This window comes from Centrocercus urophasianus, unplaced genomic scaffold (assembly GCF_019232065.1).
Source record: "Centrocercus urophasianus isolate 14NV4802_14NV808 unplaced genomic scaffold, USGS_Curo_1.0 seq_23, whole genome shotgun sequence".
NCBI lineage: Eukaryota > Metazoa > Chordata > Aves > Galliformes > Phasianidae > Centrocercus > Centrocercus urophasianus.
In genome coordinates this window covers 8,953,107-8,978,743 of record NW_024884789.1, presented here as the reverse complement: position 1 = coordinate 8,978,743, position 25,637 = coordinate 8,953,107, and the positions used below count along the sequence as shown (strand labels likewise).

Genomic DNA, 25,637 nt, shown 5'->3' with positions numbered 1-25,637 from the left:
CTAATGCTTGTACCAGTTCAAATACCATTTTCCATCTTTAGCTGGATTTTCGTCAGTGTAGCAACAACAGGAGTGATTTTTTCAATGGCTTAATTACTGTTAAGGGCTCATCTCATCTTCCCATCCAAAGCAGTGAATTCTCCTTAGACAAACTTGCAAATGTATATTTAGTTTTTGTTGTTTTGAAGTTAGGCTCTAGATCAGCATAATCAGCAATAACCTGCCTATGTTTAGTGTAGGGAAACTTATGAAAGAGAGCAGAGAGGTTGTGTGCACTGTATCTGCATGGGCACTTTGTTTTGTCACGCTGCTGTTATGAGATGTTGAACAAAGCATCCCCCCCAATATTTGTTTGTCATTTGGATAAACTGAATAGTGTTTGAATGTGAAATACTGCTCTCATCTGTGTAGCTGCAAATAAAACCTATTTGTTTCACAAGGAGAAGGCTCAACTGTAGGTGTCAGCACTGCAAGCTGAATGTGGAGTGCTGAAAATCAAGTCTTGCTGTCTCTGGCTCCCTCGGTGCCACCAGGAATAAAGCGCAGTTTAGTTTTGCAGACAGATCCATTAAGGCTGAAGAAGACAGGAGCCCATGCTTGTGGCTGATGGCACAAATAGAAGCTGCGCTATTCTCTTCTGCAGCTTCTTTCCAGTCCCTCTGAAGTGTGTTCTTATCAATGGGATCTAGTAATGAGAGATCTAGCATAAAGAAAGAATGAGGATGAGATTCCTCTCCAAACAACGCCCGCTGCTCCAAGCACGTATGTTAAGCCTTTTCCTTCGTCTATTACTGAGTGTTTATCTGAAGTGGGCATCCCAAGCGAGAGCCCAGGCAGCCACAGCCATTCCTGGTTCTGACAGACAGTTACCGGGTGTGTGAAGTTGGTGAGATGGCACGGTGGCAGGGGAGTGGGGAAGGAAGGACTTCATTTCGCAGCCCTTAACCCTACCCGTTACTGTGAACAAAAGCATTTTGGTGGTGCTGTGGTTATGCTGAAACGCAGCGTTCCGCGGAAGCGCTGCCCGGCCCTGCGTGGTGCTCCCGTCTGCTGTGGGAATGGGGAGCTGCTTTTGAGCACGTCTCCTCTCTGTCTTTGAACGGCTACCCGGTGGCGCGTTTCCGAGCCAGAGAACTGAGGAGTGGGCGGTGCAAGGGGCCGATGGAGCTCCCGCAATCCAACCCCCGACATTCTCTCTCCTCAGACCCGGCAGCCTCGCAGCGCTCCTTTCCCCGCCCCTCAGCGGGGCCGTCACGCGCCCACCGCAAGCAGCTCAGCGCGCGAGGCGCACGCGGCGGTTTAAAGTTCGCTCCCGCGGGCGGGGCCGCGGCGCGGCGCGCCATTGGCGGGGCGCGGCTCATTTGCATTGACGCCAGCGCGGGCCGGAGGTCAGCGCCGGCGGCTGCTTTTATTGGCTCCGCCGCGCCGCTGTCAAGCGCGGGGGCAGCGCGGGCGGGGAGGAGGGGGGGGCGGGAGGGGTGGGGGGGGGGCGGGCGGGCCTGGGGGGGGGGGGGGGAAGCGCCGCCGCATCGCTACAACCAACGGCGGGTGCGGAGCCGGAGGAGGCACTTCCCTGCTGCGAGGGACGCCGGCCCCACGGCCCCGGGAATTAGGGCTGTCGCCGCTGCCGCGCTTATCCGTGGAGATGGAACGCTAGGATCGCTTTCTGCTACTTCTCGCTCTTTTTTTTTTTTCTTTTTTTTTTTTCTTTTTGATTTTCTTATTATTTCATTTTTAATTGTTTCCTCGCCTCGTTCTGCCGCCCCACGCCTTCCCCCCCAACATGGAGGCCCTTTGATGCCTCCGCGGGCCGCCCCCGCCGCCCCGGCCCGGCCGCTGAGCGTTGAGCTCCGGATGCCGCTGCGGCGGGCGGGACGCAGCTTTCTGCCTCCGGCCACCGCGAATGTCACCGCCGCGGCGTGAGGGGCGCGCGGGGCGCCGGGGCGGCTCTCGCCCCTCGCCGTCGTTCCGGTGATCGTTTCGGCCGCCCCGAGCGCAGCGCGGCGCCCAGCGGGACCCGGCGGACGCAGCGCCGTTGGCGGGTAGCGCGGAAGACGCAGAGGGGAGCGGCCCCCCCCCTCCCCCCCGGCCCGGGTTAATCGGTAACGCCGTGCGAACTCAGGTGGAAAATGCGCCGTGCTCCGGACTGAGAGGGAGGAACGGTGCCGTGTCTCCGGCTGCGCTGAGCCGACGAGACGCCGAGCTGTGCGTGCGGTTGGGGCTCGCGTTTTTGTGACCTCCCCCATCGACCCCCTCTTTTTTTTTTTTTCCTCTTTTTTTTTTTTTTAATATTTTTTCCTTACCCCCAGAAGGAAAGCGAAGCTAAGCTTTCAGATGGCTTAGGAAAATCCCTAACACCCTGTGACACCATGACGCCGGCCCGCTGCTGACCGCCCCCCGCCCGCTGCCGGGCCGCCGTCACCGCGGAGCCGCGCCCGGGGCCGAGGAGCGCAGAGCCGATCCCGGCGGTGCGGAGGGACCGATGGCAGCGACCCGGTGGGGAGCCGAGCCGCGGGACTCGGCCCGTTAGCAAATCCAGGCGGGGGGAACGTACCAACGTGAAGGAGAGAGAGAGAGAGAGATACGCGTATATATATCTCATATATATACAATTGAGAAGTGTTCCCCAGGTGGCCACAAAGCATGGGCTGTGCTCCAAGCATCCACATCTCTGACAGCAGAGTGGTCTATCACAGTAGCAAAGAGTCCGAGGAGTGCCATTCCCCTCACCAGACCAACACCACCATGTCTCAGCAGCAGCAAGGCAACCCCGTCCCGGGATTATTCATTAAATCCTCCAACACATCCACTTATAAAGTGAGGACTAATTCCTCTAAGAAAGACAAGAGGGAGAACAGCCAGAGCATGGAGGCAGAGACCCAGACCAGCAGATCCAGTTTTAAGGTAAAGGGGTGCGGACCACGAGCGCCGTTGCTCCCACTGAAGTCACACGTTGCGGGGCAGCTCATTCTGCTGGAGCTGTCAGCATTTGTTTAAAACTCATCAGCCCCGCAAACGGCTCTCGTGCTGTTCTGTGCCATGCTGGGCGCTGCGGGCCGGGGAGTGGATGCTGTGGGTGCCTCACAGCTACCAGGCCTGGGGCTCACCTCGGTGCTGGGGCGGGCTGCTGGGCGGAGAGGGGCTTCAGGTTGTGTGCCGGGTGCTCTTTACACCAACAACTTGTTGACCTTGTCTGTTGCTGCAAGTAGTGTGTTGTTGTTCTTAATTCTTTTTTTTTTTTTTTTTTTTGAGTACCTTTTTGTGTGTGTTCTTTCCTGTAGGGATGCAGCATCAGCCCTGTAAGAAATCAGCAGGCACATACTGAAAAAAACTGCATTTCAATTTCATGGCTGTATTTTAGAGTGTACATAGTGCAGTGCTTGCTCGTCTGTCTCCATTCCATTGGTGCACCATTGCTTTACGTGTTATACTTCTATTCCTGATGCTGCTGGCTTTGAATATTCCGTATTTTCTCTTCTTCTGGGGAGCTGTCTCTATTTCTCCAAAGTAAATTATTGCAAATGTCAAAGGAAAGTGTAGCACCCCAGGGATGTTGTATAACATGGCTGATCTGCCCTGGGCTGCTGTGATAAGCGCTGAGATACGCACGCTGTCAATAGGAGATAGGGGCTGGAAGTGCAGCAGGAGCTCACACAATGTCAAGTGCTTTGCACACACAGAGAGACCAACAATTCGTAGCTTCCTTGGGAATTTTACGTGCTCAGGAGGAGTATTGGCCCAAAACAATTTTCGTCTGTGCTGTGGGGTATTTTCTTCAATTGTTTTCCTCCAGATTTACTAAGTTCAGTTCATGGAAGTTTTAAAAAAAGCTATGGGAAATGGGAAGAGGTTATGTGAAGTTGAGTTAAAGGAGGAATGAACGGCCAGCACACGAAGGTCGGCTGCGTCAGAGGAACCTCAGGTTTTGTGTAACGCCGTGCAGGAAGCGGAGCGGGACGGCTCTGCTCACACGCGGTGCTCGTGCTTGTATGGCACACTGTGTGGTAGCTCTGCTCACAGCCCTGACCGTTGTTTTACCAGCTTTATTCTTAATCGTGATTATAACTGCGCCTTACAGAAACTGAGTGACAAAAATATTCTTATATTTTATATTGTGTGATTTTGTCTTTGTGCTTGGTGGTGGGGGGGAATAAACAACTCCAAGATCTTCTTCTAGAAGCCTGTGCATGGGAAGTGGTCTTAATTGTGTTAGAATTTTGTTGTTTTTGTTGGCACTTTGTACCAGCCCTTGTTACTTGGTTTAGATAACCCAGCCAGGTGCTGTGTGTTTGACTGGGGCTCCTTGCACGCTGTGATCTCACTGACAGCTATTCTGATTTTCATCACTCAGTGGTTTTCTGCCCTTCTCATTGCTCTGAGCACGTTGCTTGGGTTTTGGGAAGTGAGAATGGAATTCTGTTTGTGGTCAGTTGAGTACAAAATCTGATTGAAACATCCCCTCTGCATAATTTTTACCTGTAAAATCCTGCTCTTCAGAGATACAAGGCAGCACAGTACTTCATTCTCTGCTTTTGTTGTTAAGTGTGTTTATCACAATCAAATTTATGGACTTAAAGTCTGTACTGTGCTGGAGTGTAACCATGTTATTGCAGATGTCGTGCTGCAGAGAGCTACGTTTGACAGCAGCTTTCACAATACAGTGCTGATGTTTGAAGCCAGGAGGGTCATAGGGCAGCGCTGGGCACTTCTGGAGTTAAAGGAATTTTTGGTTTGAGAAGGAACTGAGAGAATTTGGGCGCTGCTGCATAGAGCACACAGTGTGTTGTGGCACCTGGGGTCTCATCCTAACTGCAGATGCTGCATTCCTAATCTAAAATGTCTAATCGGCATTGTGTGAATGGCCAGTAACCTGCCTGAATGCTTTCTCCCATTGTTTCGTGGCACTTTAATTTATTTCTTTCTCACTCTTGTGTTACTATGCTCAAATTAAAGCCGAGGAAGTCGTAGATGAGAGCTAAGAACAGAACTTGATTCATGTGTAAATCTCATGTTGTCACTTAAGCTGACAACAGCATGAATTTAAAATAAGTGTAATAGGTAATACAGTGACTTTTATTGCATTGGTTTAGTAGCAATAGTGCACGTGTCAAAAGAAGAAATAACCCACAGTGATTGTAAAATGGCCTTATTTATATTGCTCATTAGCCCCCAGACTTATTCTGGTTTTATGGTTATGTCTTGTTAATTCTTTGTACTGTTCAGATAGTGGCGGATCATTTGCCAGGGTGTGTAGTGTGAGTGTTGTGTGATAGCATTGATTTACAACCTGTAGCTAAAAAATTGCCTGCTGTTTTCTAATAAGGAGGAGCCTAAATTTATCCATAGTAAACATGCAGTAAACTCCTGAACGCGCCATGCGCAGAGATCAATGCCGCAAGAGCAGCTCCCCGTATATATGAATGTGGCAATAGTGTGTGATAAATGGAGAAGCCTTTATAATAAAATGTTTGGTCCTGGTGCCTGCATGTCCCTCTTTAATTAGTAATTTCATGTGTGGCTTTCATTTGAAAATTTATGAGCAGCTTGGAAGCAGTGCTGTATGTGAACGGTGAACCAGCCATGAAACCCTTCCCTTAGTTTTCAGTGCACAGACTGCACGGCTTGAACTCTGTACTTTTCCCAGTGGAAGATGAGCAAGATTTACACAGTAATAGCACTGTTGCAAAGGAGAGGTTTACTGATTTTTTTTTTTTCCAACTCTAGAAGTCTGAAGATTGTGAGTTCAAAATTGTGACAGCTTTTTTGTATATATCATTATGATTTGTTTCTTCAGACTGCTGTGAACCTGAGTTTGTATTAAGGGTGCTTAGCTGTACACAGATCCGCTTAAACACTTTCCAAGTAATAGCTGTGTTAACATATAGTACAGGTAAGGACTGGCACGGTGTAAGGGCCTCATGGGCATGTGTTTAAAACTGGCTTGGGAGTCTGTGAGCCTGTGCTGTCCAACAACATGTGTCAGTGTCACTCTTCCACAGTGCATGGCTGCACACTGTGGTGCATACAGCGCATTTATTTTGCCCCCAATCTTTTATGTATGTGATTTCCTTCCTTTTCTCTTGTGTAGCTCTCCCTGTCATGTAAATTTAACTCAGAAGTGCGTGCTTGAGTGCAACGGGATCGGAGAGTAAACCCATACTTCCTTTATTGTAAATTCACAGTTGCTGTAAGCCAGCAGGACTAGATCTGCCGTAGCCTTTTGATTGATCAGCTGGTGTGGGGCACCCGCTTACACCCATGGTGCCACAGCACCAAGTTTTCTTTGTTCAAAACCTGCAAAATTGTGGGTTTAGAGTCGCTGCAAAGCAGTGGTTGTGTAATTCTGCGTTCAGGAGGACGTATGCTGACTTGTACTTTCAGTGCTGAAATGGATCTCACTTCGGCGTTTAGCAACACACTATTTAGTCTCTTAAGCCATCTGTTCTTTTCCTGCCTGTCTGGCGATTCCTTCCCCTTGCACCATATCAGCTCTCCCTCCTTTGAAACTCCCACACGCTCCGTCCCTGCTTTCAGCAAGGCCACCCGACCTTCCCGACCCTCCCTGTTCCCACTGAAGCTGTCCTCAACCATTTCCCCAACAAACCTCCCAGCACCGTCTCCCTCCCACTTCCACTGACGTCAGCCCTCCCATGCAGAGATCCTTGCTCTGCCATGAGGATCCTTCCCACGCTGCCGCACGCTGGCTGTGCTCAGCCCCACGGCTCCAGGCTCCCAGGCTGACGGTCGCGGTGCTTTTAATTTCAAGGCACGAACCCTTTTCTCCAGGGAATGGGGATGTCGAATTTGTAAATTATACAAAGTGAACTGATGGAGCGACGTGAACTTTCCATATTCGTGTCTGGGTTATTTTTTTTATCTTCACCTTTTAATTTCCTGTTGTTTGTAATGTCAACTGGAAAAGAACTGGAAATCACTCGCAGCGTGTATCTCACCTCTGTGAAAGTAGCCAAAGACATGCTTTTGATTTTTAAACCATTATTACTAGATCCCTCCTGGTCATGCAAAACATCAGCAAAATGTGCTGCTGCACCTGAGGGCACTTCCCTGTGTGAGTGAGATGAGCCAGATTAGAGCCTGCATTTTTGCAGTTCTTACTGTTGGTGTGAGCTCTGCTGAGTCTTCTTTCAGCTATAAATTCTTGCTAGTCACAAAGCACTGCTTTCTCTCTGGCCTTGCTACGTCCCTTGCCTGGTTTTGCCAAGCTTAAGCTTTAAGTTGTCTGCCACCCAAATGTGTTGGTAGATTAAATATTAAAAACACGTTTATTTCTATGGTTCTAGTTATTTGTCTCGCTGTATTGCACCTTTCGTAGAGCTGACATGGAAGTAAAGTCCATCCTCAGAAATTTTCATGTTGGATGTACTTATAAGATGGGCAGAAGAACGAGAGGTGCTGCAATTAGCAGTTCTCCATCCCTTCCCACATTTCCGGTGTTAGACGTGGTGTGAAATGGCACTGCAAGGGACCAGCATGGCCTTACCGTTTAATGTGCCAGCCAGGCACTGAAGTTATTCCACTTTTTGAGCAGCTAGAATGCTGACTGACTTTCAGATAAGTCCTCAAAGAGGAAATATGTATTTAGGGATACGGACAATGGCAGCTCTTATTAGCTTGCTACAAAAAAGTGAAAGAAAAGCAAATCTGATAATGAGCAGCTTGCCCTCAGGGTGAAGCTGTTTCAATGGAAGCTTTGCATAAGTCAGGGTTGTGTCGGGGGGACCCTACATGCACCTGCACACCTAGGAGAACAGTTTAGTATTGTGTTCTGGTTGGGTTTTGTGTATGGATGCAATGTACCACATTGCAAACAGCTTTAGCAGCCGTGGTTGGAGCTAAATCCTTGCAGAGATGTTTTCAAGATTGCACGTAAAATGTGATTTTACATCCAGAGTGCAATTTGTGGTGTGAATTGCATTCGGTGCTGTGAATGTGAGGCTCATTAATTCACTGGCGTTTCAGTACGAACTTGCTCGGCCCTCTGACATTGTACTCATTGCTGTCAGCCCATCGGGTAGAATAATTAGGTATCTTCATTTAACCATAATTTAAATTGGCATGGGACGACAAGATGCAAATTGAATAGCTTTAACGTGCTGAATAGTTTGATTGCTCAAAGTCAGATTTTAAGCTTTCAAAGGCACAGAGAAAGTGATGTCAAAGCCCCCATTTGTCAAAAATTTCGGCATCCAGCCGCTTTTACCTTCCTTCTTAAAATCTCTGCTAAGGTCAGAATGCAACAAACAGCATTGACATATGCACTGTGAGACTAAATAGTGCAGGCTCTAATTTGTACGTTCTTCCAGACCACCCCCTTTTACTCTGGGCTGAATTGTTGGCCTCAGATCAAACTCCAAGGCCCTTTTCTCCTCTTGTAAAATCTGTAAATACGTCTCTGTACATAATGTAAGAAGCTTCACATCCTACAAAGCAGCGCCCACATGTTTCACTGGGAAGGGTGACGGCTGAAACCTACTTTTCTGACATGGAAATGTGTTGAAATGCATTATTGGTTTTACTTTTTTGGTCAGAATAGAAATTAATCCTTTTGCTAAGTAATGTTGAACGGATTTGAGTTGTGTCTGTTTCTGTATCAGAAATGAGGATTCACTCCTTTTTCCAAAAGCAGAATTAGCTTACACTTTGGAAGTTGCACAGAAAACTTGGAATGTAGTATCTTGTGTGTACTTGGAAAGATCAAACCTTTTCAAGCAAGAAGTATTTTTCTCTATGAAAAAAACCTGCAAAACTCCACAAACAGATTTCTGACTACAGCTTTGCGAAGGGAAAAATGGTAGCCTTGAAATCTTCTCATTGTTAGATCTCCCAGTTTCCTAAGTAAATCCATGCAAAGAAAACACAGAATCACTGGGCTAATATGAAAGAACGACATCCTCTGCTTCCCATTGTTTTTAACTCTGAGTTAGCGGCGACCTTTAGCTTCCTACTGGGATGCAGTGGAAACCTGGAGGCCCCACGTTACTTCAAGTTACACATTTACTATAGTTTTTTGTCTTTAAGCTTGAGGTTCTGCTATGTCTGATACAAACTGGCCAGACAAATAGCCTCAGTAAGTAAACCTTCTGTACTGAGATGAAGCTTAGGCCGGTGTGTGTATGGCTTACTTAAAGCACAGCAAAAGCCGTGTGATCAGCACTGACCATGATCTTTCTGTATTCTGCGACTTGCTTCATCACACAGTCGCTGTGCCTCACTCATGCTGATATCACAGCTGCATCTCTTCTGATGCTTACATGTAGAACTCTGCCTTTGCAGCAGTAGTTTGAATCTCAAGTTTTGAAATACGTACCTGTTGTGTGGTAGGTAGGTAGGTCAGGATTTGTGATCAGCCTAGCAGGCTGAGTTTGCAGCTGCGTATTTCTTTTTCTTTGGAATACTCTGTCTGCTGTTTTAGTTTTTAAGGTTTTTTTTGGTGAGAAATTCCTCAAATGGCTGAGGACAACCACACCTATTACTTTGGTAAGTTGAAGCAGAAGTGACTTACCCTGTACACTCATTTACTGGCTGATAAAATCACGCTGTCCCACGAGCTGTGACTTAGTAATCAATGTCCCAGGGCCAGGAGAAGGATCCAGGGGTCCAGAGGCACCAGCATTCAAAGAAGCTCTGCCATGCCAAATATGGATGGTACTGGGACTGCTAGCAAGATATCTGTGCTTTCTTTTTCAAAATAAAGAGAATTATTATTTTCACATACCAAAGAGGTTTATTGGGGGGTGAAATTCAGACTGAAATTACAGTCCTTCAGCCCCATTAAGCTCTGTGGTCTCAAGAGGTGTACCTGTGGCAGGACTTGGACAGCTCTATTTACCTTCCACTGTTGTAGAAAATAGCTCCCTGTTGGATATGAGATTTGGAAATAAAAATAGTGGCAATAATACTTGCATTAAGGGCGGAGTTGTTTTCTGTCATCCCAGTTGGTATAGCTCTGCTAGGCAAGTTCTTGGCTGTACTGAAGCTAATGGAAAAGTCACAGTTTAAGAACAACCAGAATTTGGTCTCTGGTCCGTAAATAAAACTTACCTGGATTCTGAAGTGCAACCAGGGTATGTGCCCTTATGTCTGCGTACCATGTTTTATGGTTGCTTAATCTGACACTAATGCAGAAAAGCTACCAATAACAGATACTATTAACTGCTTAATGATGAGAGGAATAGGATAGAAACAAAATATTTTTTTTCACAGCTTTGTATAGCAGCGAGGGCTGTTATCAAGCAGTAGCGATGTAAAGAACATAAATTGCTGTGGTTCCAGGTCATAAAGCAAGTCTGTGAGTCTATTGCTGATCTTGAGAGTGCTGGCTGTCAAAGTTAAAATGGAATTTCTAGGCGTTCAGAAAGATTTATTTTTCTGTATTTTTGTATCTGTGTTGTTACCGAGTTCTGTCTGAAGTATCCTGGGACGAGTTGGTTGCCAGGTGTTTTCTAGTTGCAGATGATTGCTCTGGGAACTCTGCTGCAGCCAAGGCTAGAGATACGGAGCTGGAGGCAGAAGAAGGCTGCTGGCAGTTATCGCGTGTCTCTGTGGATGAGTTGTTGTACGTTTCTGCTTGCATGCTTGATCTTAATTCTAAGTCACGGAAGATCAAGGCCACCATGTACCCGGGAACAGAGGAGCTGCTCTGAGACCAAACCATGTCCATGTAACGCAGTGCTTTGCTCTGCCCACAGTCAGCAGAATGTGCTTTAGAGAAAGATGCAAGAATCTATTTAAAGTTACAAAAACGAGAAGAGTTTCTGACGTTCCTCTTCGGAACTGAGCCTGGACATGCTGATTTACTTCTCCTTTCTAACAATTCTGGCATGTAGTATGGTACTTGTATTTTAATTTTATCTCCTTAAGACTTTGTTGCTAAGCTGATAACTGCAATTAAAAATCTGCTCTTGAATGGAATTTATAAATGGTGGAATGACTTCCAAAGCCCATTCTGCCATGGCAGTGCATGCTTACCACTGACACGCTGTCAGTGTGGAACATTCATGTATTTGCAAATCTGCAAATACTGTTGCAAGGACCAAGAACAGATGGAAGCGTTTAAGAGAAAGCAAGTGGGATGAACCGTAACCAAATAGGAGTTTGCCTTTTGAAGAGAACCTTCAGGACAAGAGAGGCAGGGTGCTTTTCATACATAAAGCAGTCTCCTGCAGATGGAAGAAAAAAGATCTGGGGGTTGCATTGATATTTTAGAGGGATGAAACATTTACAAACTCAGGCAAAGAGGGCTTTGCAAACCCAAACAGCTTTTGTTTTTTTAACAACTATACTGTGAGGAAGAGTAAGTCCTGGGAACTCAGAATCAATGCTTCCATTGATTGCCCTGCAAGTTTTAATTTGCTTATTGTTTGTTTTCTTTTTGCCTTTTGCTGTGAAAGTGATCAGCTCTCTGCAGAATTTCAGACAAAAGGGCTGTTCTGCATACGCTGTCTCTCAGCTGTGTTATCATCTGTCCTCAGTGCTGGAAAACCTGGGATTGTTTCATGCCGTTTCATGCCATGCTGTGACGTCTGTTGTGACAACAGCTGAGTCAAGTTCAGAGGTAGTGCTGTCGGTTGCAGCCCCTCCTCCAAAGAGCAGCCCGATAACCTTTACACAGTACCCTGCCTCTGGCACTGGGACTGGATAGCAAAAGCCAGCTTCTAGGTGATTAGGGACGCTTAGGTTTTGTGATCCTTGATAATAAAAACTCATGAAATTAATGCAGCTGCTCAGGGAGGAAGCTGATCTATCCTGCTTGCACTGGGCTTTGCTGGGAGGAGAAAAGACAGTGCTTGCTTCTGAAGGACAGGTTGTTGAATCTGGGTAAGCATTTTGTTTCCCGGAGCTAAATAGTGATGGATCAGATAATCATTTTTTATTGAAAAACAGAGTTTTGCTGTCAGTGTTTATATGTTACAGTGTTTGATTATTTATTTATTTTTTAATCAATGTAAAACCTCAAAGTTAGAGTGGGAGAGGGACGAAGCTGTGCTGGTGGTTGATGTAAGGATCAAACAGCTCTTCTGATCCCACACGTAGCCCGAGTCAGTGTGAGCAGTGAGGTTCATAGCTGGGCTGTCAAAAGGGAGTGCTGAAAATACTCTCTCTTATTTTGCCAATTAAACTGAATGGAGCTTATTATTGGAGATTAAACAGCACTGAGGTTTTCTCCTAACTTAATCTTGGCTTTTCTGATTCCTAAAGAACTCTTACAAGGCTCTCCTGTGCCCTTTGGGTAATACAAACTCTCTTCTGCTAAGGCTGTAAGACTTAGGCTGCAGTGAGTCCGCGTGGTCTCTTGCCCTTTCTTCATGGATGACCTGCAAAGAAGAGCTATCATTCCTCTCAGGAAACTTGACACTTCTGGTCAGTGGCCCCTTGCATTTTTTCCCAGCTGGCTGGCATTCTAGGTGACTGATCACAGAAGTACTCAGTTGCATCCACTTGTTCAGGATTCCCCATGCCAATGCTATTCCATTTCAGGATAAACGTACTGAGGAGGTGTGTTCTGTTGATCATATCTGAAAACAGAGCTGTGCTTCCCTGGTCAAACACCTTTAGGTTCTTCCTTCTCTGTAGCTCTGTACCAATAAGAGTAAATGTGCATGTGAGATACTACCTGGGGATCATTAAATGCTTGACTACTGTTAGCTTCATGCCATTTTAGGAGGGTCACAAGGAGCTCTAAAGTATTTCTGACCTTTTTTCAACCCCTCTCCTTTTGCAGAGAGGTGGATGTGGCTGAAGGACTTGGCATTTTTCATCAACTGAGAGGTCTCAGGCTAGCAGGTGGAATCCCTAGGAGATGCTCCTAGTGGAGGCATCTCCACAGGTTGCTCTGAAATAGTTTAGTGATTTGAATGTAAACCAACAAAACAAATCACAGAGAAAGAAAAGCATGAAAGAGGATTGACAGGGTGAGAAAGGGCTTATGGCTGTAAGCACTGCACCTCTGCTGTTGCTGGGTGCTGAAAAAGGTCCTTATATCCTTCAGAGTCTGAATCATGTTTGGGAAACCTTGACCTCTGACAGAGGAGTAAGCTGAGGCCAGTGCTAATGGTTTGTTTAAACACAAGTTCTTAAACTCTGATTAATTGATTGCTGTAACTCTGTTTGGTAACTACAGATATTTTTGTCCTATAACAGATGTCAGCAGACTGTCTGGAGGAATATGTGCGTACAAAATGTTTGCCTGTTAGTTTGCAGTTGGTTAAATAGAAAGCAAAAGCCTAAGTTCATATATCCTTAGGTCTTGTTTTTGAAACTAGTTTGGACAGAGCATTTAGCATGTGTTAACCTGGTTAAGGTGCAGGAAAGATAGTGACACATCTGTAAGTGCTTTGCTCAAAGCCGTGAACAACAGCAAGGTAGTCGTTTTAGGGTGTACAGAGCAGCTTGCTTTTCCTGATGCCCTCTGAGGTCTTCTGCCTTCATCTGGGTAAGATGAGCCTTTGGGACCATGGCTGTCACATCAGTGCACCCATCTGCAGCACAGAGTGCTGAAAGCTCGGATCTTTGCAGGGTTTCCTCAGGAGGATCTTCTTCCTCTTTCCAAATCATACGTGTCTTTCTAAAGGTCAGACTATCTTAAGAAACCATTGCAGACTGTTCCTAAGTGATTATACATCTTAATTCTCTAAAAATAGGAAAAAAAAAGATGTAGCTCCCAGACGTGCTGGGATGACTGGGGGGCTTTCTTAAGACGCTTTCTTAAATAGCACTCTCTCTCATCATATGAGCTTTTAATTTCTCAGTTCAGAAAAGTATGCAGCACTTCACAACAGCGCATAGCTGGGCACTTTCAAACCCTGCTTCTTCAGACAAAATATATGAAAGATGACTGTTAACTAAACTTGGCTTAATTAAGTCGACAATTTCACAGCTCCTTTGAACAGCTCATTAACTGCAGGCTGCAGTGTCTTTGCAGCCAAAGCTCCACAATACATCATACAGTGAACCTGCTGACAGAAGGGTACAACTTCCAACACAGGCTTCAAGAAATCAGATTTATTACTGCAGTCCTGCTTCGTCTAAAACCAGTTAAGGCCTCCATTAACAGCTGCTGTAATGTAGTCCTAATTTAGTCTCAATGGTAGCTGCTGGAGGTAACAGACTAAGCTTACTGACTTCAGTTTATCTCGTTGGGTCTCTTCAGCTTGGCCTTGGAACAAGATTTCAAACTGTTTCAAAGAAGTCTGCAAACCTCTGCTGCCCATGATCCTATGCTGAAAGATGCTATTGTGAGTTACGGAGCAAGTATCTAGGGTTTTGTCTCTTGTGTTAATATTGCAATGGTCTGTTCTTAGCACTTGTGATTTCTTACTGACACGGCTAGGGTAAAGCCCTACAAAATTGCAGCAATTCTGATACTAATGTGCTTGTGACTGTGTGGTTTATGCCACTTGAGAGTAGAAATAAAATGGTATAACTTCTTCCACAACAGAAGATTTTCCAGTATTTTTTGACATTCTTGACATTTCTGATTTAGGCAAAGTCTTAATACAGCTGAGGCTAGGACTGAACAGAGAATGTTACCTAGCCTGAAAATGTCTGTTGAAGAAGCTGGATTCTTGATAGTACCTTATGTAGTTACAGATACACTGATAGTGGCAGAAAAAAAAAAAGAAAAATAAAAAAATTGACCATGCTATTAAATTCTAAGATGGGTATTTGCAAACCTTTGGTAAGAAAAGGCATTTTTTGGTCAGCAAAGCTGTGTATGCTAGACCAGGCAGCAGAACAAACACAACGGAGCAGTCCTTGAATCAGGACAAATAAGTGATTGTTAATGGCCTTTGTCCTCTGTTGCTGTTTTTGTGCCTTTTAGTGCAGGACATTTTGCTCACTTACTCTAAGTATGAGACTCTTCATTCTGCAATTTCAGGTTATTACAGAAAAGTTGAACTCTCAGTTAATTAATTGCATTGTTTAGGAGCCAATAGACTGTTAATAATTATCTCATGAAACTGTCCTAGATTTGTGTTGAAGTATGAGACAAATGATTGCTGTACAGAAGATTCCAATTTACCAGGTATGACTCGATGGCAATTTGAGAGTAAGACGCAAAAAGGCAACCTGTGATCCAAACGTTGTGAAGCCACAGCTGCTTCTGCAGAAGGGCAACTCTGCTGCGGGTTGACCATGTTACTGTAGCATCTGCAGCAGTCTGTAGTTTTTCTTTAACTTGTTCAGTTCTACGTAGTAGAGGTTCCTTCCTACAACCTCTTCTACAACACACAGCTTTTAAAAGCCATTCTCCTTCCTTTTACCATTCTGTTCTACCTTTGGCTGCCATTTTTATGTTTCTGTAACTTCTTTTTCACAAGCAATACACCTCATCTCACTGGAAATATCAACATCAGCTTCTCTTTCTTAGTACATCACTTTTTTTAAGAGAAGATGCTTTAGTTGGGTTAAGGTCTTTAAGGGAGGTCTAACACTAACACAAACACTATCCTAGAAATTGTATGGTTTCCTATTTTGTTGTTGTTGACAAAGAAGAATAGCTGGTAAACAGGTCTCTCCCTGAAATTCTGTATTTTGTACACACAGTATACTGTTAATCATTTGCACCAAGGTCAATAGCCCCTGAAATGCTATTATTATACATCAGTCTGATATTAGAGGAGTATTTTCACAGTTGTGTACATGAAATCAGAATCTTCACCTAAAAGGCAGTAAACTCATTTCTGATCTGCCATACAATAAAAATGTTATTTTTCGTCAGTTTTCAAAATTGTGGTGCTTTTCTGTGCTTAAAATATTTTCCTTGCTGACATTTTAAATTGTAGGTATGTTTTTGTGTTGTTTAACCAAAATAAGCAACATGTTGTGAGATAAAATAGTTTTTTTCTTTTTATAGCACAAAGCTTAAATAATTAGCTGATACGTAAATTACTAGATTATAGTTTGCAGATATGAATTTTACTTATTTGAATATGAAGAGAGACTGTCATAAATGGCATTAAGCCTGGACTGGTAGTTTTGTATGATTCAGCTGGTGCTGACACATTTCGTAATACAGATTAGACAGTTTCCCTCTATTTTTATAACCACATCACTTCAGATATTAGCTCAAAAAGGAGAATAGCTACAGACACAGTTGTGATCAAACTGAACTCTGTTCTGAAATGGAAAATGGTGATTATATGCTGGTGTCTGGGAGCTCCCTGTGGCCTAGTGACGATGGCTCACACCCTTTCCCATGTTGGACTGTAGATTGGAGATAATTACTGATGTTCCCAGACATTTCTTTCCTTGCTGGGAAATTGGTTGTTTTTTTTTTCTTTTTTTTTTTTTTTTTTTTTTTTTTTGCCTTCCTAGTGATCTTGAAAGGCCTTCCCTAAGTATTGAGCCCAAGCTAGTTTTGTGGCAGCTTGCTTTCTGGCAACCACCAAGTGGGAGAAAACTTCTCCTCCAGTCACTCCCTGTGACTACCATCTTTATTGTTGTTATTTTTATGTTTTTCCTCCAACAGCCAGTTATGGTGTCTCTAATGTAATTAAGTGCTATTTCATATCTTTCAAAACCTTTAGTGTTTCCTGTTCTTTTTTGCACTTGCCAAGCTGGTGGCCATTCCAGAGGTGCTGGAATGCTTCATGAGTGCCTTCTGGCTTACAGAAGCTATGTCCAATATCTCCTTCTGCAGTCTGTTTTTGGGCTGCCAACTGTTCCTCTTTGGTTTCCTGAAAATGGTGTCAATAGAATGAGGGAAGCCTGGCTGTCATCCTGATTGCACCAAGATGGGAGGAATTTCGTGTAAGTGGAAGTATGCAAGGAAATAGAGTTGTGAGACAAAGTCTCTTGCTTCTGTCTTTGTATCCATACAGAGCTCTACAAGCTGATGCTTGAAGCTCGTAGGGTTAACCGGAATGCTGTTCATACAGCCGTGTTCATAGAATCATTGAGTTGGAAGGGACATTAAAGGTAACCAAGTCCAGAGCCCATCCAGCCTGACTTTGCATGTCTCCAAGGATGGGACATCCACCACCTCTCTGGGCAGCCTGTTCTAGTGCTTCATTACCCTTATAAAAACAAAACAAAACTTTTAAAATGATGTTATTAGATGGCTTCAGCTCTTTTTGTTTTCATTTTTTTATTTTCTTTTTCCTGTCAGAGATGACCTCTGTGTGATGACCTCCAGTTTTTGGTAATGCCCATACTGATAACTTTTCGTGCCATGTTAGAGCTCCACTGTGCGTGCAGTGTAGAGCACAGGTGAATGAACCCTGCTGGCTTGGAAAACAGAGTGCTGAACAAAATGTTCTAGCCGATCTGAAGCCAGCTAGGTGTCAGTGGCAGGAGTGGTCATAATTGTCATTAATATGACATACAGCCAAGAACAGAAGTGACAGAAAATATTTAATAACAGAAATTAATTTAGGTGATTTTGTAATGTTGCCATAACAAGCTCTGTGAAGTTAGGCTTAGCACAAAGCCCTGGTAGTGTGCATTGGTACAGAAATTTATTTAGGCAGGAGACAGGTTTGCGTATTATAGGGAAGCTCTTCATTGAGTCAGCAGTCATTTCTTCTACAATTCATAATCTGCCAGTTCTGTCCATGGAAAATAATCCTAAAATTTAATTATTGTGCCTATTTTATTCGTTGTTCTTTACATTTCCTTCGCCTTTTTTATAACTGCTTTCCAAAATGCCTCACCGCCTATAAACATTAGGCTGCTACGTTTTTGAAGCTCATGACAACATTGTTCCATAGATGTGCATTTGCTGGCTTTTGTGGGGTAAACACCCTCGAAGCAGAAACTAAGCAAGCTCAGTCTCTGTGGCACACTAAGCCCTCATGTGCCTTGGGATCAAGAGTCCCTGGTCTGTTTTCATGTCACTCACATGATGTTGTTTCGCACTTGGCGTACAGCATTGGGTCAGCACTTCCTTGCTTTTTGAGAATGCTTCTCTTTTTAGAAAAAAAAAAAAAAAAAAGCAATTGCTTGATTCTAACTCTGCTTTGCATAATAATAACAGCTTTTTAGGGCTAATAAGTGAGTATTTCTAAACTTTCCAGCTCCTTTCCAGGCAAAAGCTAGCAGTGTAGATTACTCAGCAGTAAAAAGAAATACAGCAACAGCAAATAAAGCACAGGAAAACAAATAGTATTTCTTGGGAAAGGCCTTCATTATTTTTGGAGATTGATTCCTCTTTAAAAATCCATTAGGCTGATCACAGTATGCCTTGGCAGAAATTTTTGGGATATGGAAGGATATTTTACTCGGTGACTTGTGGATTTGCATTGCTCAGGCAAGAAGATAAGATGGTCAAATAGAAAAATGTTAACTTTGAATGATGTCTAATGGTCAGTCAAGGCTATTGTATAACTTGTCTGCTTCATGACAGATAAGCAACTGCAGTGCAAGGACTACACACATTTATTAGTTTAAAAATTCTCCTTTAGCCTTATCTAAATCGTAGGAGCTTTTTTTTTATTCCTATGACTGAATCTGTGGTAACCTCTCCTGTCCTCAAGGTGCAATCAGGGTGCTATTTGAGGGGAAAGAAAAGGAAAAACGAAGGTAAGAAAAATTTTTATAAGACCTGAGAACTGTTTCCAACTTCAATACTTTGAGTGTACCTAGGCATTAGTAGGTCCTTTGACTCTATCTCCCACGGTATTCTCCTGGAGAAGCTGGCAGCTCATGGTTTGGACAGGTGTGATCTTTGCTGGGTAAAGAACTGCCTGGAGGGCAGGGCCCAGAGAGTGGTGGTGGATGGAGTTAAATCCAGCTGACATCTGGTCATGAGCGGTGTTCCCCATGGGTTGGTATTGGCACTGATCTGGTTTAATATCTTTATTGATGATCTGGATGAGGAGATTGAATGCGTCCTCAGTAGTTAGCAGATGACACCAAGCTGGGAGGAAGTGCTGATCTACCTGAGGGTAGGAAAGCACTACAGAGGAATCTGAACAAGCTTGATTAAAGGACTGAGGCAGCTTATGTGAGGTTCAGCGTAAGTGTTGAGTCCTACACGTTGGTCACAATAACCCTTTGCAGTACTACAGGCTTGGGGCAGAGTGGCTGAAGAGCTGAGTAAAGCAAAGTCACTTTTAAAATAAAGTCAAAAACTTCAGTATTAGTCAACAGCTGACAGAACATGAGCCATCAGTGTTCTCAGATGGCCAAGAAGGCCTATGACATCCTAGCTTGTATCAGGAATAGTGCAGCCAGCAGGAGCAGGAGGTGGTTGTCTCTCTACTTGGCACTGGCGAGACTGCACCTCAAGTACTGGGTTCAGTTCTGGGCCCCTCACTACAGGAAAGACGTTGAGGCCCTAGAGGATGTCCATTGAAGGGCAAAAAGGCTGTGGAGGGTCTGGAGCACAAGTCATGTGGAAAGGGGGTGAGGAAACTGAGATGGTTTAGACTGGAGAAGAGGAGGCTTGGGGTGACCTCATTGCTCTCTAGAACTACCAGAAAGGAGATTGTGGTGAGGTGAGGGTTGGATTTTCTCCTGGGTAACAGCAACAGAATGAGAGGTAATGGCCTTAAGTTGCACCAGGGGAAGTTCAGGTTGGGTGTTAGGAGTATTTTCTTCTCAGAAAGAGTGATAATGCATTGGAACAGGCTGCCCAAAGGCAGTGGTGGAATCACAATTCCCTGGACTTGTTCAAGAAGAGAGTGGATGTGGCACAGAGGGACATGGTTAGTGGCCGTGGTGGCAATGGGTTGGTGGTTGGACTAGATGATCTTAAAGGTCTTTTCCAGCCTTAATAATCCTATGATTCTATGATTTCAGATATCAAATGTCTGGCTGTATGTGTAAGTTTGGTGTGTTCTGTTCAGTTGAGTAAATTCTATTCTGTATGTGAGTTGTTGGGGAGGACATGCTGCTTTGAGGAAAACTGGTTTAGGAAAGAAAACAAATTGTGGAACTAATATAGCTGTAGTGCCATTTTGTTTGTGTTCATGTGGAGTAGCATGCAGCTTATGAAGAGATCTTTATAATTGTTTTTGATAACCAGTCCAAAAAAAATGTGGAAGGAATTAGCACTAACAAGAAACTCCATCTTGAAATGTCGACTAACAGAGATAAGGATCATCTTTTCCTGTATGTTTGTAGGGCTGATGTACAGTTCAGCGCTTGCATAACACAAATGTACAAATGAAGTAAAAACGGTGATGATGTCAAGAACTGAATTCTCTGTTCATTCGCTCTCTACAGTGACGTGCTTCTCTTAAGACTTAAACTCATTTACACACGAGGAGAGAGCAAGAGTTGTATGTTGAATTAGAAATAGTTTAGTTTAGAAATAAATGGTTTGTTCTTGTGCTGGCATAATCAGTGACACTGCCAGGTTTTAGTGTTTCAGTTATGTATATTAAAAGAGAGAATTGGCACTAAAGTTATCAGACTGCAGTTATCAACTCGAGGTTTAAAAAAAAAAAAAAATCAATCAATCTTCTAATATCCAAAAGAGCATATTGCTCATTTCTGTATGCATGGCTGTTTTTATAATCAAATGCAATTTTAATCCCTGATGTCTTAATGTTTAAAAAAAAAAAAAAAAAGGAGATGAAGGAATCAAGACAATCTATGCTTGCTGTGTTGTTTTCTGCATCTGATTTTGCAACCGCAATCTTCAGTAAATGGCGTTGCTCTCCCTGTGGTTGCCCAACTGACGTCAGTGGTGGCACCGCAGGGGGTGGACAGCAGTGGAGCCCTCCCATGGAAGGACACATGATGCTGAGGACAGCTGGAGGCTTGCCAGACAGCTTTGCACTCTCTCATAGAAAATGATTTTCTTAACCTGTTGCGTTAAGCCTGAGAGAAATGAACCGATCTACCAGAATAAAGTATATCCTGATATTTGAAACCAAAATATTTTTGGTGGTTGCTGAATTGAGTATCTCTCAAGAAGCTTGATATGCTAAACCAGAACTAGATAAAATGCTCTGACTGCTATTCCTGCAGAACCAAAACCAGGGGGCAGTTAACCCCAACCCTAAACAGCAGGCTTTGCAATGTTGCTGTTTGATGCTGGATGCAGCAATCCCTTGTGCTTCTCTGGGGCTCAGCTGGCCCCAGCGTGGGCTGGTAGCCCCAGCACAGTGATTCCAGGGTAGCCCCAATGCTTGAAGTGATAGGTCTAGCAGTTAGGAAATAAACAGCAGTTACAAAGTGATTAAAGTCCTTGGGTTTTCTTTAGTAAGATCTTGGACTGTAAGTGAAGGAATCATCTGAAATAGGTCTTGCTATTAAGATATGCAAAAGTATGGTCTACGCTGAAACTTGAGTTCTTGGAACAATTACTTTCTTTCCTGCCTGAAAGAGCTGTGTCAAGGTGTGCTCTGAGAAGGCAGTCCCTGATGGCTGGCTGAGGTGCCAGCAGGCCTCCTGCAGCGGAGCGCTGACCTCAGAACGGCCCGGTGCCCTGGGGAGAAATGGTATTTATTTAGCTTTCACATGATTAAATTGGGATTAAGTTGGATATGTAAAAGACTGTCCTGTACCTCATGCTCTCAGCTCAGATATTAAGTAACTGTTTCCTAGGATGTAGAATGAAATGTTGACAGGGGCCAAAGCACCTTGTTCTTTTGTTTCCAGGGAAGCGAGATTCAGGTGTAGAGAGTGTTGTTCTTGGGAGCTGCTTTGTACAGCCTCATCCTTCCTCAGCTGAGCCAGTAAAGAAATCTGAGGGTAACTAAAGGGCAGAGGTACAGCAATAATATGCAGAGGAACATGGCTCCCCAGGGAGGTGGTTGAGTCACCATCCCTGGATGTGTTTAAAATTCGCTTGGATGTGGTGCTCAGAGACATGATTTAGCAGTGGGTTGTTAGAGTTAGGGTAGTTTGGTAAGGTTGTGGTTGGACTTGATGATCTTTAAGGTCTTTTCCAACCTGAGCAATTGTATGATTTTGTGATTCTATGAAATGACCAGGCCATCCTGGGTAATGGAAATTGGAGAACTGTGAAAACACGGGGACTTATTGGTGCAACATGCTGTGGGAATAGAAGCGCGCCATTTGCAGTGCTTCAGGGAGGTAAGTTGGAGCTAGCTTTGATATTCACTGCCTGAGTCCTGCTATGTAGGCCTCCACACAAGAAGTTGAGGAGATCACACCTTGAATGAGGTGTGGGCAGGTGCCCAGAGCCTCTTCTGTTCGGTGCAGCCTGGCCAAGGGCTCTGACCATGGCATTGGATTGTCCCTGGCAGCATGGGAGGAGGCACGGCCCTGCAGGGCCTGCCAGGAGCTCACTGAATCCCAGTGGCTGGGGAGTACAGCATGCCGGAATCCTGTCAGCAGGCCTGTGAGAGTCTTTTCTATGTTTCATCTTGTGAAGAAGGGTAAATTGTCTCATGTGCTGGGCAGCAGCAGTCTAGGGTGCACCAGGGCAGGCTTAGGTTCTTCAGAAAGTTGCATCTCTTCTTCCACATCTCTTGTCTCTTTGATTGCTCTCGTATAACTTTGACACGCCTCAGTGCCTGCAGCAGTGTGTGCAAATGGTGAACAGAGGCTGGCAGAAAACAAGGAGGGCGGGCGGGTGTCCCGCGGTGGAATTGTTTCCAGAAGTGACTCTGTAAAAATGACAGCAGGAGGTTCTTACACTTGTTCTCTCAATCACTTTCAGATAAAACTCTGCTTGGTTTACAAGTCACAAGGTGATTTTTCTAACAGTCAGTATTTCAAACTCTCACATTTGGGTTTGACAATCAAGCTGTTTTCTGTCTGAATCTTACTTCATTGCCAGTAATAAAAATTCCAGCTCACTCAGCCATGGTAATATTGGTTTTGCAGAGCTAACAGTAGTAAAAGCTTGTTTTTGTCAGCAAAGTTAGCAAGATTAAGTCTCAAAGAGATGTCACCGAGACAACTGATGTACAGGAAAGTGCTTTCTTTTGTTGGTGACTTACCTTGGACCAAGCTCTACTGAAACGACTAGGAGCTTGTTTCAGCAGCACCAGGTTTTGCTCATTGTCTTGCCTAGGCAAAGGAAAAAAGATCTCACTTCAGAAGTGTCGAGGTTTATGCATCTTGCTCTGTCTCACTGACTACTGCAACATGATTATTCCCGGCTATAGGACACACTTCCTCTCTTTCCTTGGTTTATTGCCAGTATTTGAATCTCGGAAATTAAATCATATGTTATCATCAAGCAGATTTTTTTTTTCACATGGAATTTTGAAAACTCTAATTAATTGCTGATGGGATCCATTCTTCTTCTTTGTCCTCCGTTTCTTATTATTTCCTTACTTCACTGGTGTCTAGCAATTTCTGTTTTTATTTAATCCTTCATAGAGTTGACAACTTCATTTTGAAAAAGAAGGAAATGATACCTTAAAAGAAAATGCCAAATATATCTGCTTAATTGTCATCTGTTTACTCTGCAGTCTGTCGGCAGAACTATCTGTCTTCCCAGCCTCCTGCTGATTGTCATTTTCTTGCTGTCACAAAGATTATCATCTTACAAACGCCCTGTGAAGTCGGAATGCTATTTCACAATCCTGTGCTCATTAGTCCTGTTAGCAAGTATCCTGTTATCTTCTTTCCTTTCACCCTTGGCTTTCAGATGTGAACATGACAAGTATTTTATAGGACCATAAAGTTAAAATTCACAGTTTGGGGCAGTGTCTTTTGAAGATAGAGAAAAACCATATCAGTTGAGGAAATGTTGCCGCAGAAAAGGGATGTGGTCCCCCTTTGATATGCCTCGATCTTCTGTTCAGAGGAGTTGCGGCTAGGCTTTTCCAGCTGCTGTCAGAGATGTCTCTTGGCTGTTCAGTTGCAGCACTTGCTTGTGGTGCTGCAGAATGTGTGGGAATTGAGTATGCCAGCCTAGGCAAGAGCAGAGCGTGTGCAGTCTGTCTTGTATTCTGCAAACTACATTGTCAACATTGAAATCTGTGATATCCTTATTGAGAAAGTAAAGAACTTCCAAAATGTAGCTCTGGTTTTGGTGGACCTGCTGCTTGGCCACTTGTAGCATAGTCCCATGAGTATCTTATGGAAAATGAGCGGTGTCTTGGTTTGCTTTTCCTGACTGATTCGTTTCCCATTTAACCAAATGCAAAGGGACTTTTCTAACAACTAAATCACAGAATATCCTGAGTTGGAAGGGATTCTATCATAGAGTCCAACTCCTGGCTCCATACATGATCATCCAAACTTCAAACCCTATGCCTGAGAGCATTGTCCAAATGCTCCTTGAACTCTGCAGGCTTGGGGACATGCCCACTACCCTGGAAAACCTATTTCAGTGCCCAAATGCAGTGTGCCTTGTGCTGGAATATATGAAGAGCAGGTAGGAGATCGAGATGTGGGGGGGAAAAAAATTGGATGCTGCTGATTTGGGTGCGAGCAAGATCGTGTCTGGCTATTAGATGGCTGTGCATTTTGCAGTCTCCTCAGAAACCAATGAAGGCTCCTCTGGTGGGGCATGTTTCAGTGGCTCTCAGGTATTTGTTGTGTGGAGTGCCTGAACTCTTCAGTCTCAAACCTCGTTAGACACCCACGTCTTGTTTTGGAGTCAGTGTACTCATTAATTAGAAATTCACGTGAGCATTGAACTGCTCCCAGCAGATTATTTCTGCTGTGACCTGCCTTCTTCCCAATATGTTAGTTCTGCTAAGAACCTGTGTTACCTCCTGCTGGAGTTCATGTCCTGCCTTCACAGACTGCTCGTTCTGCTTACTGCAAGAGGACCATGTCTGGTGGGCAGCACTGCTCACAGTGAGGAGCCCCATGCTGGGCCCGTGTTGGAGTTGCTTCCCAGCTGTCGGCTGCAGGGTCCGGCCTGTCTCTCCCCGTTTGGGGCAGGAAGCATCATTTGGAGGTTATTTTGCCCATGAAGTTTGTACTGGGGAGGCTGTTAGTCCTTGCTGTTGATTCTAAGCCCTGAGCAGATCAATAGCGAACGCAGGAACATAAACAAAACCAAATTAGACACTGCCAGTTTGAGGTTTCCCCCTCTGTGGGGCCCTTGTGGTTCATGGGCTCAAGCTGTGAATCAAGGCGACTGTGTTGCCACAGTGATCTCTTAACCAATGGCAAGTGTTTAGTTCCTTGGGTTCAGCATGGCGATTTCATTAAGTTCAGCACAGGAACGTGATTTACTGCGATCTTTTTGGCACCACTCGTTTTTCTTGTGGAGTTATCGACTCAAAGGCTCCAGTGTCCAGGTTCTGTGGGAGGTTTGGGTCTTTTTCTTTCTCTTCCTTGCACCAAACGTATTTGTGTGCCAGGTGTAAAGTTTTGGGGTGGCTAGTGTGATTTTTCTCTTGAGAAGCTTATACAAAACAGATTTTGCTCTTATCAGTCTTCATTTTATAGCTTCTGTCAGTTACACACAGAGCCCCTTTCAGTTTATATTTGCCCTGTGCCTCACAGCAAAGATTATTTCTTTCTTCCATCTTCTTTCCCTAATCTGTTTGTTTGTTCCTATATATTTCTGCCATAGTTTAACTAAAGCTGGGAGTTCAGTGCAGCTTTGTGGCTTAGACTGCTTTGTGCTTCTGTGCAAACTGCCCCTTCGTGACACTCAGTTTACTGATACCCTTCCTTTGGAAAGTGGACAGACACTATTTGCAAGAATTTTAGAGCTGCAGGAGGGGATACCTCTTGCTCTTCTTCCTAAATCATTACAGAAGACTACTCCTGCTGAAAATCTG

The 25,637-nt window shown here is 44.4% G+C and overlaps 1 protein-coding gene across 1 annotated transcript in view; it reads left to right on the top strand.

Moving 5' to 3' along the window:
* Nucleotides 1-2,451: 2,451 nt before the first annotated feature.
* PDE8A (phosphodiesterase 8A) overlaps nt 2,452-25,637 on the top strand; it is a 108,732-nt gene continuing 85,546 nt past the window's right edge. The window contains exon 1 of the mRNA XM_042824440.1: nt 2,452-2,904. Coding sequence (XP_042680374.1) covers nt 2,644-2,904 — 261 coding nt within the window. The 5' untranslated portion in view covers nt 2,452-2,643. The remainder of the gene's footprint in view (nt 2,905-25,637) is intronic.